The 15,144-nt window shown below is 40.5% G+C and overlaps 3 protein-coding genes across 3 annotated transcripts; 2 read left to right on the top strand and 1 right to left on the bottom strand.

Moving 5' to 3' along the window:
• The first annotated feature begins 6,502 nt into the window (after window positions 1–6,502).
• On the top strand, window positions 6,503–10,314 carry LOC103722278. The gene has a single exon (XM_008812763.4). The coding sequence runs from the start codon at window positions 6,582–6,584 to the stop codon at window positions 6,807–6,809; it is 228 nt and encodes a 75-aa protein (XP_008810985.2). The 5' UTR covers window positions 6,503–6,581; the 3' UTR covers window positions 6,810–10,314.
• LOC120110638 lies at window positions 8,921–9,688 on the top strand. Its single transcript, XM_039126217.1, has one exon. The coding sequence runs from the start codon at window positions 8,921–8,923 to the stop codon at window positions 9,686–9,688; it is 768 nt and encodes a 255-aa protein (XP_038982145.1).
• LOC103722277 (dnaJ homolog subfamily B member 3-like) lies at window positions 10,096–12,890 on the bottom strand. Its single transcript, XM_008812762.4, has 5 exons — window positions 12,660–12,890; window positions 12,446–12,536; window positions 12,257–12,336; window positions 11,957–12,013; window positions 10,096–10,850 (listed from the first exon to the last, which is right to left on the bottom strand). The coding sequence occupies exons 1-5, from the start codon at window positions 12,768–12,770 to the stop codon at window positions 10,629–10,631; spliced, it is 561 nt and encodes a 186-aa protein (XP_008810984.2). The 5' UTR covers window positions 12,771–12,890; the 3' UTR covers window positions 10,096–10,628.
• Window positions 12,891–15,144: the final 2,254 nt, after the last annotated feature.

Here is a 15,144-nt window from a genome sequence, read left to right as displayed (position 1 = left end):
CACGTCAGTTTGGTATCTGATACTTGACTCTTCTCTTTTTAAGTTTTGGGTGTTATTGCAATAGCTCTGAGAATCATACATGAATTTGGTATTTAAGATTCACATTTGTTCTAAGTTTGTTATTGCAATGGAGGATCTTCTTAAAAACATTCTCAGTTTTCTGCCTTACATTTTGCCTACAGTAATCTGACTAGTCATATAATAATGGAAGATTGTAAAAGACAACAAGGATATCTCTGATCTTCTGCCAAGGATTACTTCCATCTACTTGACCATAACCAACGAAATCAATAATTATTAAATAATTGATACTGTAGGTAGACAAATTAAATATCTTGGAAACTATAGAAAGGCCAAAGAATACAGTTAAGACTGTATCAAAGAATACAGTTAGGTTAGTTTTCTTTTTTTTCGAGAGAAGGATGGTGGAAACCAGGAACCCTAACCAAGCTTCTATTTGAAGCAATAATGAAAGAAGCATATTCAGTATTGGTAAATAGGAAAATTAAAAGAAGGTAATATTGTGAACCCAACCCTGAATATATACATAACAAAGATCAAAGACCAAAATGCATATTTCAAATAGGTCAAAACTCGATCCAAAATACATACTTCATAGACTTTGGATATCAATACCCTACCTTGGATGTAAACTAGAGCACCAAATACATACTTCACCATGATTAGAAAACCCAACAACCATAAATGTTCCAACCATGATTGTCTTCTCCTGCCTGCAAAAACCATGTATAATAAGAATACATGGTGTGCCATGGCGTGCCATGGGATCTGAAACTGTGTGCCATGGTATGCCAAACCTATCCCATGTTACGCTATAGTGTGCCAATGATTGAGTAAATGGGTCTCAATCTATATTCTGTGTGCACCATCTACTGAAAAATATTTTCAGTCTTTTTCTAACTGCATGCCAGTTTCATTTCAGAACATGCCAGTTTAATTTCAGAGCATGCCAGTTTTATTTCAGAGCACGCCAGCATCATTCCAAAGCATGCCAGTTTTATTTCACAGCATGCCATTTTCACTTAATTATGTGGTTTCTCAAAATTATGTCACTGTTCTAAACTCTATGCATGTTCCAGAAATTAACAATTCTATTCTGAACTGTGCATCAGCAAGGGAACAAAAGAACAGTTTTAGATCTCCAAACATTACAAACAACAAAATTTCAAAATAGAAGAATAGTTTTAGATCTGAAATATTACAAAAGAACAGTTTCAGATCTCCAAACATTACAGATAATAAAAGAACGGTTTCAGATCTCCAAACAACAAAAAGAACACTTTCACTTCATTAACATCAATATAAGAAATTTCCATCTAATATGCGAACCACATGACTGAGAGAAAAATAAAAGTTTCAGTTCTCGAAACATTACAAACATTCTCCATATTGTTTACACTATGACCTTATTATAAGTCCTTCTGTTGTGCCCAAGCTTCCCGCATCGTCCACATTTCATATCACGTACTAATTTAACTTGAGAAGATCTTCTCTTCTTTTTAGGCCTACTAGGACGTGTCTTTGTCATAGGAGGTAGAATGTGAATCTCTTTAGAGGCACTGTGGGGCTCCTTAAAATCAAGAATTGAATTAATTGCTTCGGTATATATTGCTATATACAATTCAGCTTGGAACCAATTGTCAGTGAATTGTACAATGATCTCCCAGCCTTCTCGATACAAGCACAAGTATGCTTACATGGCATGCCGAAGATTCGCCACTCGCCACAAGAGCAGCTGCAATTTTGGAGGTCAACTTTGCATGAGTAGTTTGTATCATTTACGTCATATATCATTATGTTGGACGTAAACATGGATAATCTCTGACCGTCTTCTGCATTTTTATGTAACACTTTCTCAGCATCCGGACATAGGTGGGTTTAAATGCTATATCCTTGATTATGCCGTTCATGCATCATCTGCATTATTTGAAGCATGTTATGGTCAACCATCTGAGGGACGGGTAGATGACGAGCCTCCATGATCTAACTATTAAAACACTCTGTCACGTTAGATGTCATACTGCCCCAGCATGGACCTGAAAAATTACATTTGCCCAATGCTCAAGGTTTGCATGTAGGAGAAAGGTAGTAGCACCAGGAGCTTCTGACGTAAGCTTCCCAATTAGCTTTTGGAAAATATTAAGCCTCGGAGTATACGCAATAGCGCTTAAGCTTACCATGATGATTGCAGAAGAGGAAGTACGACGAGTACGGTATGAAATAGGTTGGCAAAGAACACAGAGTCGTGTGTCGAGTTCGGTATCGCAGTCCTCACCCTTGACTTGGCACTCTCACGAATGAAATGCACCAACATGTTGTCAAGCTTCGTGGTCTGGAAGGGATCTAGCTAGTGCGAGTAAGCTTTTAGTAAATCAAGCAGTCTTTTTTATCAGCTGCACGATAATGGACAAGCACCTGCATTCAAAATTAAATATTAGATATACCGCATGGTATATTACTTAGATACTTTCTACTTTAAATTATTCAGAATATTATAATGCAAACCTGATTCTTGAAGTTTTCTTTCATATGACGGATACAATATGAGTGGTAACAACCAAAAAAGTACTTTGGCACCGATTTAATAATTTCCTGATGTCTATCCATCATAAATGTGAACTGTTGACCACGATACTCACTGCAACTATGAATAGCTTCTTTAAAAATCCGGCAAAACCATTCTCAGTTTTCATCCATTTCTGTATCTACCACACTATAAGCTACAGAAAACATATCATCATTGCCATCTTTGGAAGTGGCGCCAAGCAGTACACCTCCATCCTTATTTTTTATAAATGTTCCATACATAAAAATTAGAGGTCGACATCCTTTTATGAAACCCAATAGTGAAGCATGAAAACAAATGAATAGACGTCTGAATCGACCTTCAATTGTTTCATACTCCGCAATGCTGTCGGGGTTGGTTTAAAGAATGGCGTCGCAATACCACCAAATTCGGTCATAAGATAGTGATCTATGACCATAAATCTCCTTCATGGCCACCTCCTTACCACGCCAAGCTTGATGATACGGTAATTCAACACCATATTTCCGACGAATATCTTTTACAATGTCAATCGGCTTATATAATGGCATATCTTAAAGTTTATCTTTAATAATGTTCGAAACCCAACATTTTGAAGCCTTCGGATGCGACCGAATTTGCAACCCTCCTCCACATGTATGGTTACCGTATATTTTTTTAATTACAAACTTTTCACCATTCCCAAGTCGAGAAGCATGGATACGCCATTTACGTTATTCATATGCACATTACACAGTAACTCACTCACGATCGTTCTTCACGAACACAAAATTTCTGCTATTTGTAATACAAAGTTGCGAATGGTGTCAGGAAGAGTTTCGACATCCTTGAACTCCTGACCAACGCCCTCTATACAGCTTTTCCAAGCATCCAAGGAATTTCTTTGACTTCCTTCCTCTTCAATTGCAGCTCTTGTTTCTTCAACAACTTGACCAAAATTACTTGAGCTACTCTTTGAAATATTTTTGAATCTCCAACTAATTTCAGCACAATGAGATGAGCCACTATCCATACAAAAGGATAAACATAATTTCAGCACACTTATTAATGTCCTTTTAGCTTCAAATGCATAAACTAAAATTTCAAATATGAAATCCCTCGTATCGATTACGACATCCGCAGCTTCGATTAAGCTTGGAGAATGAGTAATAACCATCTCGATCACCGCGGCATTTAAGTTCACATGTATTTGATGCATGTTACGAACATCCTTATCACTCATGAGCGTAACAAGCATTCTAGATTTGTTTGAAATATAAAACTTAACTTCTATCATTGTAGAAGATAAATGTCTCCACCTTTCCACTATGTCCTTAAAAATTTGATCAAAAATTGTGTCCTCGCAGATGGAAATAATAATAGCTTCGCTACCATAGCAACAAATGGCCATAAAAATCGGGCTACTACTATTCTTTGAAGCTATGATAATGGAAAAAAGAGGGATCAACAGATGCTTCTTAATCGCAATCAACAGAAATTATTTGGACATCAAATAGCAGCTCAGCAGAAAATCTTTGTTATAACAGAGTCAGACGAAGAGTGTAGAAGAACAGAGCATCCATAAACAGGGAAAAGTTGATCTCAATGGCACCTCAGCAAAATGTCTCTGTTATAACAAACTTAGGGGGAGAGTGGAGCAGAACAGAGCATTCATAAACAAAGAAAACCCGATCTTAATTCCCCACACCCTAAGCAAAATGGAAGAAGATGGGATATAATCAACATGCAATCTCAAACGCAAGGCAGAAGTTTAAACAGAAAAATAGGGATCGAACGGAAAACTGATGGGTAATCTGCTTGGAATATCAAAGAAGAGAGGACTCAATTTTCTGCTTGCCGGTTTGGAATCTCAATCGCACGGCACAAGTTCAAATAGAAAAACGGGGATCGAACAGGAAACAGGTGTTCGTTGGAATCTCAAAGACGAGGCAGAAGTTTAAATAGAAAAACAGGGATCGAACGGAAAACATATGGATAATCTGCTTGGAATATCAAAGAAGAGAGGACTCAATTTCTCGCTTGCCGGTTTGGAATCTCAACCGCACGACACAAGTTCAAACAGAAAAACAGGAATTGAACGAGAAACAGGTGTCCGTTGGAATCTCAAAGAAGAGATAACTCAATTTTCCGCCTTCAAAAGTTTTCTATGGAATTCCAACGAACACCTTCTCCCGCCTTCAAACCGAAAAAGCCTTTTGTTAGCCATGCAATCAGGGAATACCGGAACTCCAACCGACTCACTTTTCCGCCTTCAAAAGACTATCGTTGGCAAAGATCGAGGTATATTCGGTACATTAACTTGAATGATTAATCCTCCCAGGGACCGCAAATTAAACTTTGGAGAGCCGTTGGACCAAATATTTCATTTTGGATCAATAGGGATGGTTTGTTATAGCCGAATCATCCGGAGGGTGGGGAATTAATTACCTCTATTTTGAAAAGGTATCATTTTGCAAAACATACAAACACAGAGAAAAAACTCTTGGTTGTACAAAAATAAATAAATAAATTAGTTGAAGTGACATATTCATATCTTAAATTCAACAAATTCTAAACAAGTCCTTACTGGGCCTTCTTGTCAATTCACTGGGCCCATAAAAGCATTTAGAAAATTAAACATGCACGAAGTCTCAAATTTGAAAGAATTGTACTATTTAAGGTCTGAGGCGACACATTCCCACCTCAAATTAAAGCAGGACATGTTTTCAACCAGTCCCTGCCGGGCTTTTGTCAATTTAGCCACTTCAAAGTACTCAAATTTGAACAAACGGCATCTCTTAGGTTCCAGTGGTCTTCAAAGTTTACTAGTTACTATTGAACCACTTCAAAGCCATCAAGTTTGTGGCAGAGAATCCCAGCATCTGCAAGCCTTGAATAAAAAAATAGCAGCATTGCACCAGTGTCAGGCCCACTTAATATCCTGTCTCTTTTTTATACTCATGGACAAAAAGCCATATTGAGCATGTAAGATGGCTTCCCCAAGAGTTTCAACTGAGAAACGGGCGAATTTAATAGGAGGTGCTCATTGGATGGACTCATTGGAGATCAATGCCTCAATCTAAAAAATACCACAAAGTCTTGGGATTATTTGGTTATTGCAGTATCTTGGAGCATTTGGATGTAAAGGAATAGAAGTCTTTCTGAACAAGGAAGCCAATCAATTGCAAAAACTAAACAAGACTGTTCCCTTCTGAACATCCCAATATCTTCCATCATTGAATGATCTGTGATCCCCTATAGCCAGTAACATATCTCAATAGGAGATTAACTCTGAACTCCTCCATTTTTTTAGTAACATTGGCTCTTCCTCTTCTCAGGAAAAATTATGACACATTGACTGTCTCCTAATCTATCTCATGTTTCGATTCACCAACCATTTCCATAGTGATGTTAGTCCATCTGTTCATAAAACGCGGTACATGATTCTGTTATTTTTCAAGTCATTATTTACACATACCAATTACCAGAAGTCCCCACTTTGAATAATCCATTTTCCCACGCCAAATTTAACTCCAAAGTATCTTTTCCAATGCCTAACAAAGTTTTTTTTCTTTTATTTTTAAATTGTAGGTCACAATCATAAAATAAATGTGGATTACTTGTCAGGACTCGAATAGTTTCATTCTCCTTTACATATATCAGATGACGGATGAATAGCTGACGTCCACCTCCAAAAGACGAGCAAGCAGATCAACGGCTATGATTGCTGTTCTCCTTTTCAGGGGGATGCAGGCTAGAAGCATCCTTCTTTGTCGGCGGTTCTGCCGTGCAAGCTGACACGTGGCTGGGAAACATTTGCCGTGGCAAGCACCAGGGAGCGGCTCCCTCTTGCAAGGACACGTAGCCATCCACGTGCCACCAAGTCTCGCCACGTTTCCGCCGTGTTCCACCTATAAGAACCCGGAACCCGTGTTTCGTGGATCTCCCAAGCCGTTCGAGAGATCTTGGAGTTCCATTATTGTCCGGTCCCTTTGGTTTTTGTTCGGTGGAGTCGAGCCGAGAGGTGGTGGTCGGAATGGTGGGTGCGTTCGTGCCGGTGTGCGTGCAGTGCGGGACGACGAGCAACCCGTGCCGGTGCAAGGTGGTGGGGCCCACGCTGGGATTCGTGGCGTTCGCCGCGGCGGCGGTGGAGTGGCCCGTGGGGGCGCTTGTCTACCTCTTCCGCCACATGAAGGGCCGCCGCATCATGGCCCACCCCGCTACGGTCGTCTACCCCTCCGTCTCCAGCGCCATCCCTATCTAAATGTGGATTACTTTTGTGCTTTTGTTTCTTTAATGCATGGAGTTGTTTAAAAGTCATGATCTCTCTCTCTCTATCCACAGTGTAATGGTGCTGCTAGCTAGGTCATCTGTGTGTAACCCGGGTGAACATTGGGTTGGCCCAGGAAGTGAACGGGTGGGCTGAATTTATATCCAAAATTGCGTTTTGTCGAAGGAATGCCTCATAGGAGACTAAACGTGAGGGAAGCGATCAAGTTGAACCGGCATGGGCATTGTTGGATCGAGTGAGAGGCTTGGGTGAGTTCCAGGGCAAATATGAGTGATGGGAACGTGAATTTTATGTTCAGAATCTTTTGAGGGAGAAAAAAAGGTTTAACCATACTTTTTTTTTTAATTTTTTGTTTTTTTTTTTTTTTTGCTATAACGGATGGTTCATACCGTTCCAATTAACTATTCGTCGAGACTATCGCCCAACTATTTTTGAAATTAAGCAACTGTTTTTTTTTGAAATTAAGCAACTGTTTTTCCAATTAACTATTCGTCGAGACTATCGCCCAACTATTACATATGGCTTCCTATTTAAACAGCCACTTGGTCTCAGCAAAAAAAAAAAAACAGCCACTTGGCCTGAGCTTTTCAATACACCACAGACTTTTCAAGTAGATCTCTCCTTTTTTTCTCCTAGAAAAGGGTGTGGTACCTGTTCCCCTTAATCACATCAATCTTGCTGCTATGATGTTGCACCAGAGAAAAGTTAGAAAGAGATCATTTTTACAAATATAGGAAGGATGCTAGGAAAATACTTGACAAAGCGAGGGAGACCACTCAAACAGCAGCTGCTTTTTATGTTCTGCACCTTCTACCTTGAAGTTAGAGCTTGAAAGGGAGGGCTGAACGCAAGGGATCATTAATCTGAGCATGTCATTTTGAAGTACTTAGCGACAAAAAATCAACCTTCAGCTTAATCCTCATACCACTTTCTTCATCACAGCAATGACCGCAGAGCAGGATAGAAAGCTCATATTGTCTGAGAGATAGATGATCAGCATTTCTCAGCATTGTATCCAATATATTCTTCCTCGCCGATCCATGTAGCTATTATTTCGCCTTTTTATTGGACTGGAGTGTGGGAATTATGAAGATAAGAAGCAAAAATATCTTGAAAAAATTAAACACGAACTCTAAGAGATGCCTCACCGACGGATATTGAGAGAGTTTGCATCGCACAGTAGAGATTCTTCACCGAGCGCGGCGACATAGTATGGACAAACAAGCTCCAGATCTCTATCCAATCCAACCTCTCCATCCCTATCCCAGCCGCCGTACCAAGTCCCTGGAAATGCTTAAAGGCCAGTTGGAGTCAATGGGAAGGAGAGTGGTGCTGGGAAGCAACTGTTTTCTTTTCTCTTCCGTTTTTTTGGGGGGGGATTATATAACAAGTCAAAACCACCAGCTCTACTCAAAGTTAAAATGCAGAACTGTACAACCGTAGCATTAGTTACTAAATGAAGGGAACGTGAGTGGTAATCAATAAGCGATAGGTAAGATTGTATTGGGTTTATAACATATATATGCATATATGAACAGCATAGTGAATGCTTAATATAGTACATGTTGTTATGGTTGGGCCGCCTTCTGGTCGAAAATCGGCCCATGAAAAAGAAGAACAGCATCCCATAAGATATGTGGGTCAAAGAGACGTTGGCTGCAGGGAAAGTCTGATAAGAGGTGGGGTCGGAGTAAAAGATATATAAGAGTTGGTATATGGAAAGAGGCACATAATTTGATAGCCGAGGAGATGGGACACAGGGTATGCGATTTGATGGTTCCTGATGAGGGCAGATGGGATGAGGGGCTGCTCCGAGAGGCTTTTGGGGAGTAGTTGGCAGAGAGGATCTTGGCCCTGCCGATTCCTTCACAAACGGTACCAGGCAGACTGGTATGGGTGCCGTCGGCCGGTCGAGGGTGCATGCCAGAGATCTCCGGGCATGGACTAGTAGGAAGCCAGACAGGCAGATTGATGGTGGATAGATCTGGAGGATGAGGGTTTATCCTCAGGTGGCGCTTTACCTTTGGAAGGTGGTTTGGGGCTACCTTTCGACCAAAAGTGTGCTTTTCAGGCAAGGGATGTAGATGACTTCACTATGTGAGGTATGCTCGGATGCTGAGGAGACTATCAGCCATGTACTTCTTCGGTGTCCTACAATCGTGCAGATATCGAGATGCTTACCTATTCCACCACTTTCGCTGTGGGAGTCGGTGGAGGATATGCTCAAGTATTTGAGCGACTCCCTCCGGAGGCCCAGCATTGCTGAGATAGGGATCAAGGCGGCTTACGCGGCCTATCATATATGGTTAGAGAGGAACGACTGCCTGTTTGAGGGCAGGAGGTCGTCCCCACGGGTGGTGAAGGTCAGGGACATCTGGAATACCTGTACTGCTGTCTCAGCGTCCAGGTTTATTTATTTTTCTTGGGTACTCCCACCCTCTGATTATTTTAAGGTGAATTTCGATGGAGGCATGGCGGTGGATGGTGCTTTTGGAGGCGTGGGTTTTGTGATTAGAAACCATGACAGCAGATTTATTGCAATGGGTGGACACAGCACACCCGGCATGACCGCAGTGGCAGCGGAGCTTCGGGCAACTTGGAAGGGCATTTTATGTGCGAGACGTGTGCTGGGGGCTGATAGCATATTCCTTGAGGGTGACTCTTCTACGGTCATTGATTGTATCCGAAGAGTAGATAAGTACGGGGATGGCCATCCGCTGATCCGAGACACACGTAAATTGGTGCGGGAGTTCACCTCCTTCCAGATAGTTCATATGTATCTGAGGCGAATAGTGCAACAGACTGAGTCGCCTCCTATGCAGCCCGGCACTCCACATCAGCAGCTACAGTAGCGTATCAATAGGATGTCAAGCGTATCAGAAAACTGGGCACAGAAAGTGAGAGGATAGAATATTTGAATTGTGTTTCCTCCCAACGGTTGAATATCAAGAGATGATACTGCCTCAATGCAGAAAGATCTAATGCTTGCAATATAATTAAACTGGCAAGAGTTTCGGTTCAAAGAAGTAATAGAACCAAAAGCGTCCGAGAGATAACGCAGTTATCTTGGAAAAGGAAGTTCGTGTCTTTGAGGGACCCGCATGGAGGAGATAAGCAAGTTATTGCCAAAGCCTTTGCATTAGCTCTTTAAAAATCAGAGCTCTTGGAAACTGAGACTTATCGCTCTTTGTTATCAGAACAACAGATTTCAACATCCAAACATGGCAGTAGCATGCAAGGCACCACAAAATCTTTGAACCAAATGTTCTACGTTCACTTGATTATGCGACAATTTGTAGTTAAGGTAATACAAGCAAAACACAGATTCAAAGATAAGTTGCGTCACACCTCACTCTCCCACACATTATAAAAGAGCCTTGTCGCTGGGAACGTGCTTGTAGTTTCCCATGCTAGGATTCTTCAACAATAGAGCAAGCTCAGAACCAACAATGTCAAATGCTTAAGATGGGAGAGCACTCGGGCCCATGTCAGACCTAGCCATTGAACACTTGCAATCGATGTGGATCTGTGGAAGAAGATCACTGTTCAAGAAGTGGTGAGGTGGCATGACACACCCTGACCACCAATCAACGAACCATACAAACATTGAGGCAATCCAAACAACCCAACAAGTCATCAAACAAAGGCTAAACAAGTCTGAACTCGAACTCTGTCCATCTGTAGAAACCCGACTGTTCGTTTAGATTGAAGTCTCAAAAACCCTGCTATCTACTGCCTACGATGCGCCGATTTTATTGGCACTTGAAGTGGATCAACACAAAGGGTGAGCTATCACCAGTAACCGGTGCTCCCGAACACCTCCACGCTTGAGACGTGCACGCGACGTTTCCTCGTGGCCGTCGGATCCGTGTCGTCGTGGAACCTCTTTGAACTTCTGGAGGCTCCTCCACCGCCGAACCAATAAGGCGGCGTTGGCGGCGTTGGCGGCGTGGCAAAATCCTGTGCCATCTCGGCCAACATTCGCTGTAGCTCCTCCAAACTGTATTGTTTTTCCTGTGATCACGAGTCCAGCAGCATCGGCGACACGTTAAGCGCCAACGGACGGAAAGCAATAAATTGTAAAAAAAATTGATAAAAGAACAAATTCTGAAAAAACAAATGCTGTGTCTGTTGCAGGTGGGAAGGATCCCAATAGAGCCAGCCCATTAGGCGACATCTCAGTCGCTTAAGACTTTGGTCCAAAGAAGACTCACCGCAAGCGAGGTCTTAAAGATAAAATGAAAAAAAAAAAAAAACTCTTATATAAGTTTATAGTAGGCCGATTCACTGGAAGAAAAGCCTCAAAAATAAAACGGCCTTAGGTCCCCAAATACATTGGACCACTTCTGATTGAAAATCGATAGGTACATGTGTTTTTGTCAGGCCATACGTGTGCATATGACCGCAACTGCTCAATCATGACGGTTGAGCGAGTCCGGATATCTTCGCCGTTCGGTCTTGGTTCTTTATATTTTTTTAAGTTTTTTTATAAATATCCTCTTAAATATTAATTTTTTATAAATATTTTTTTAAAATTAATATTTACATAAAGTACTTATTTTATTATTTTGTTTTTTTTATATCATCTAACACTATTAAAAAATTTAACAGTTTCAAATTAAAATAACTAAAATACTATAGATGTATGACTAAAAATATTTATAATAGAAATAAAAAAAAGTTATTTCAAAATTTTATTTTATTTTTAATTAAAATATATATGATTTTCATTAACGGTGTTAAAAAATTACTATATTAGAGATATTTGTATAAAAATAATATTTTATGAGGGCAAAAAATAAGTATAAATTTTAAAAATATATTCACACAAATTTAATTTTTTAAAACATATTCATTAAAAAAAACCCTATTTTATAAAAAGGGACGGATTAGTCGGTAACCAGTTTTCTATATTTTTGACAGCAGTAAAGCGAACGTAAACGAACAAAAAAAAAACTAAATGTAAGAGAATTCTTTTCTAATTATATTTGCCATCCGATAATGATCGTGAGGTCATAAGTAACCCGGCCATCGTCAAGAGCTTCTCCAGCGTAACAGAAAAAACTTATTGTGCATAAAAAAAATATATAGTATACGAAGTAGAAAATAAATAAAATTACCTCTCTCCTCACGTCGGCCATGAGCGTCAGCATTTCTTGAACGAAGTCATGAAATCCCTTCAAAAGAAATTAAAATAAAGAAAACAGCGTCAGTAGACAGGAGATCCTGATGAAATTTTATAGCCAAATCTCCTCTTCTCCATTTGATTCTCTCCGATGCTCTCCAAAAAGAGAACACGGGAAATGTGAACACAAAACAGAGGAGGTCCCTTCTTTTTCTATCGTCTAATTAGATAATACCTTATACTTTTATAAATTAATAAGGATTTAGGCTCAAGAAAACATAATTACAATCTGTACCTCGACTTCCCCTTCGTCATCTTGTACCGGATCGTAAAGGCCTGCATCGTACAACGTTCTCCTCCTTTCATCAGCCAATACTGCCACCGCACCAAAAATATCAAATTTAATCATTACAATCCAAGGGAAATTTCGGACTTTTCGACGATAATGAGGAAATAACCATCAATTTCATGTATAGTTTATTACCTTGGTAGGCCTCTTGGAGCTGCTGGAATCTCTTGTTGGCCTCCTCCACCAGCCATGGCTCCCTCGCCACTCTTCTATCCGGATGCCATTTCTATTATAATTAGACGCCAACCCACCAATTAATCAGCCAATAATTTACGATTACCTATTAATCCCTTCCTCGTATAGAAAGCGCAATTGCCAAACCAAGATTAGAGGGAGGAGAGACACTAACCATCGCGAGTTTCCGATAAGCGCTACGAATCTCACCGGCGGAAGCGTCCGGGCGGACGCCCAGCACGGCGTAATAAGATCCCGGTCGGCCGCCGCGATGCTCTGTTCCCATTCTCCGGCGAAGCCGTCGCCTGGAAGGAAACCGATTAAGATATCTGATGCCGTCACCTGAAGCAATTACATATCTTGCGTTTATATACAGGCAGCGTGAGATAGGAAGAGCATGGAGTTTAGGAGAAGCGGCTGGAGGGAAAAAAATCTCGGGAGAGGAATCTAGAACAGGGATCGGGTCTGGAAAGTTCCGAGCTCGATTCGTTGCCAACGTGGATCGTGTCAGAAGATTTTTTCAGCCAGATTGAAGCGGAGTTTTAGCCACGTCACCCACAATCAATGCAGAATCAGGAAAAACTAAAGGCACCAAAAGGACCGCGATTCCCTCTCGGGCACGAAGGGCCCACTTTGGGTTCAATGAGAGGGTGCGGCATTAGGTCTAGTTGGGTCTGGTGAAGAAAGAAGTGATCATAAGAGCCAAACAAGGTACGGATGCTGCCGAGATTGACGTGTAGGTCCTTGAGAAGGTGACGTCTCCGATTGGGACTCTTCCGGGAGGCATGATCTAGAAGTTACTAAAAAGGGCGGCGGCGACACGTATCGCTTGAGAGTTGAGAGGCGCCGCTAGGTCGCTCGGTTCTTTTGACTTCATCCAGCCTCCGCAGCCGCCCAAATGATCGCGCTGGTTTGATATGGAGTGAACGGTGAAGATTAGATATTTCATGCTGGTAATGCTGTGCTCGAGAGTGTGGATTTTTTACTCTAGGGTTTACCGATGCAGACTTGTGCTGTGCGTTCTCCTTCCGTCTCTTTTAAAATAGGGAGAACATTTGCAGCCTATTTCGCGTGTTTATCAGACTCGGTGACGTTTGGGATATTGCTGCTTCAATTCAAATTTCAAGCATCATAAGCAGCCCTAGATAGAAATATGTGGCAGAGATTTATGTTGAGGGTTCCTTTTTCGTGCACATGAGAATTTTTTGTATCATGTGACACGAAAAAAATTTTGTAACTAGTGGGAGTTGGCATGATATACATGAATTAGTGCAGGCAAAGGTAGGCTTAAGAAATGTGGACCAATAGACTTTCCAAAGATTTTTTCTTTTTTTTTTTATGATGAATGAGGATTCATATATTTGATCCCCATTATTTAGGATAAAATTGGATGATCATAGTTAGTCATAGACTTCAACGAATTAGGCTATGCTTGGGTATTGAATGATCAAGAACCTCTAGATAATTTTCACCATTTGAAGTCGTTTTTTAACCAATCATCAGGCGAATAAAGTAATTTGCGGCTTGGTTGGTGCTGGCTATCCGCCACTAAAACTAAAGGGTAAGTAGTGAGAAAATAATAATAAAGAAGGTAAAAAAATATCATCCAAAGATAAAAGCTGTAAAGAAAATAAGAGTTGAATTGGCCGAGTGGTTTAAATTATTTTACTCTCTCTCTCTCTCTCTCTCTCTCTCTCTCTCTCTCTCTCTCAATCAACAACTATAATCTAGTTATCCATCTCTTTGACCTATTGGCTGGATAAGGCCATTCACCCATGTTGGCTAGTTAGCAAAATAACCTTATATTGTCCATGTTGTAACCAATATAAAAATGTAGACTTAGCTCTTAGGATAACTTTTTGATGAGCCAACTAAAAAAATCATTGTCACAAATCTTTTATGGTGCAGAAAAGCTTAAGACCAATTTGGTTAATGTACTGAAAGGTTTTTTGCTTCTATATGATGATCAAGCCTTGATAATTATTTGTTGGATAGCCTAATGCGAGATAATTGATCGATTTTCTTTTTTCACTTTAGCAAGCTATTTATTTTCAATCTAGTAGCAATTTAAACTATTGTGCGAAGCCTCCACCTAAAATGAAAATAATTATGTCGTATAGCAACATTATAATGTTGTGGGAAACACCAACTGTTGGAAACCCTGGTAGTCACATGCATATATTTTTAAAAATTTTACAGCGGAAGTATGAATTAAACTATTTTAATTCCTATGCATGCTAGAGATCATATCTCTATAACAAAAATAGATCCAGGATTTTAAACATTTATCCTAAACAAGTATGCATGATTCTATGTCTAACATGTAGTCATGCAGAATTTCAGCAACCTAGTTGATTTCTAATCCTAAATTCTAATGAGATCAGATCTCATACCTTTTTGCTTTGAGGACTTTGATAATGCCTTGATCACTTTCTGTAGCCGCACACGTGTCCGGCCTCTACGGATAGTCCACGCGAAGCTCTAGGATGATCCACAACTGCAGGAATTCTAGCTCGCGCAGAAGTGCTGCAGTGACTAAACTTTTCAACTTCGAAGCACTCAACTTTTGATTCTTCTTCGAGAAGATGAAGGATGGAGATGAAGAAGAAGAGGAGGAGAGAGGGCAGCTGGCTCTCAGAATTTTTTCAGAATTTAGAACC

This window comes from Phoenix dactylifera, chromosome 4 (genome assembly GCF_009389715.1).
Source record: "Phoenix dactylifera cultivar Barhee BC4 chromosome 4, palm_55x_up_171113_PBpolish2nd_filt_p, whole genome shotgun sequence".
NCBI lineage: Eukaryota > Viridiplantae > Streptophyta > Magnoliopsida > Arecales > Arecaceae > Phoenix > Phoenix dactylifera.
Note: the sequence above shows the minus strand (reverse complement) of the source record. Positions and strands in the feature narration are given on the sequence as shown.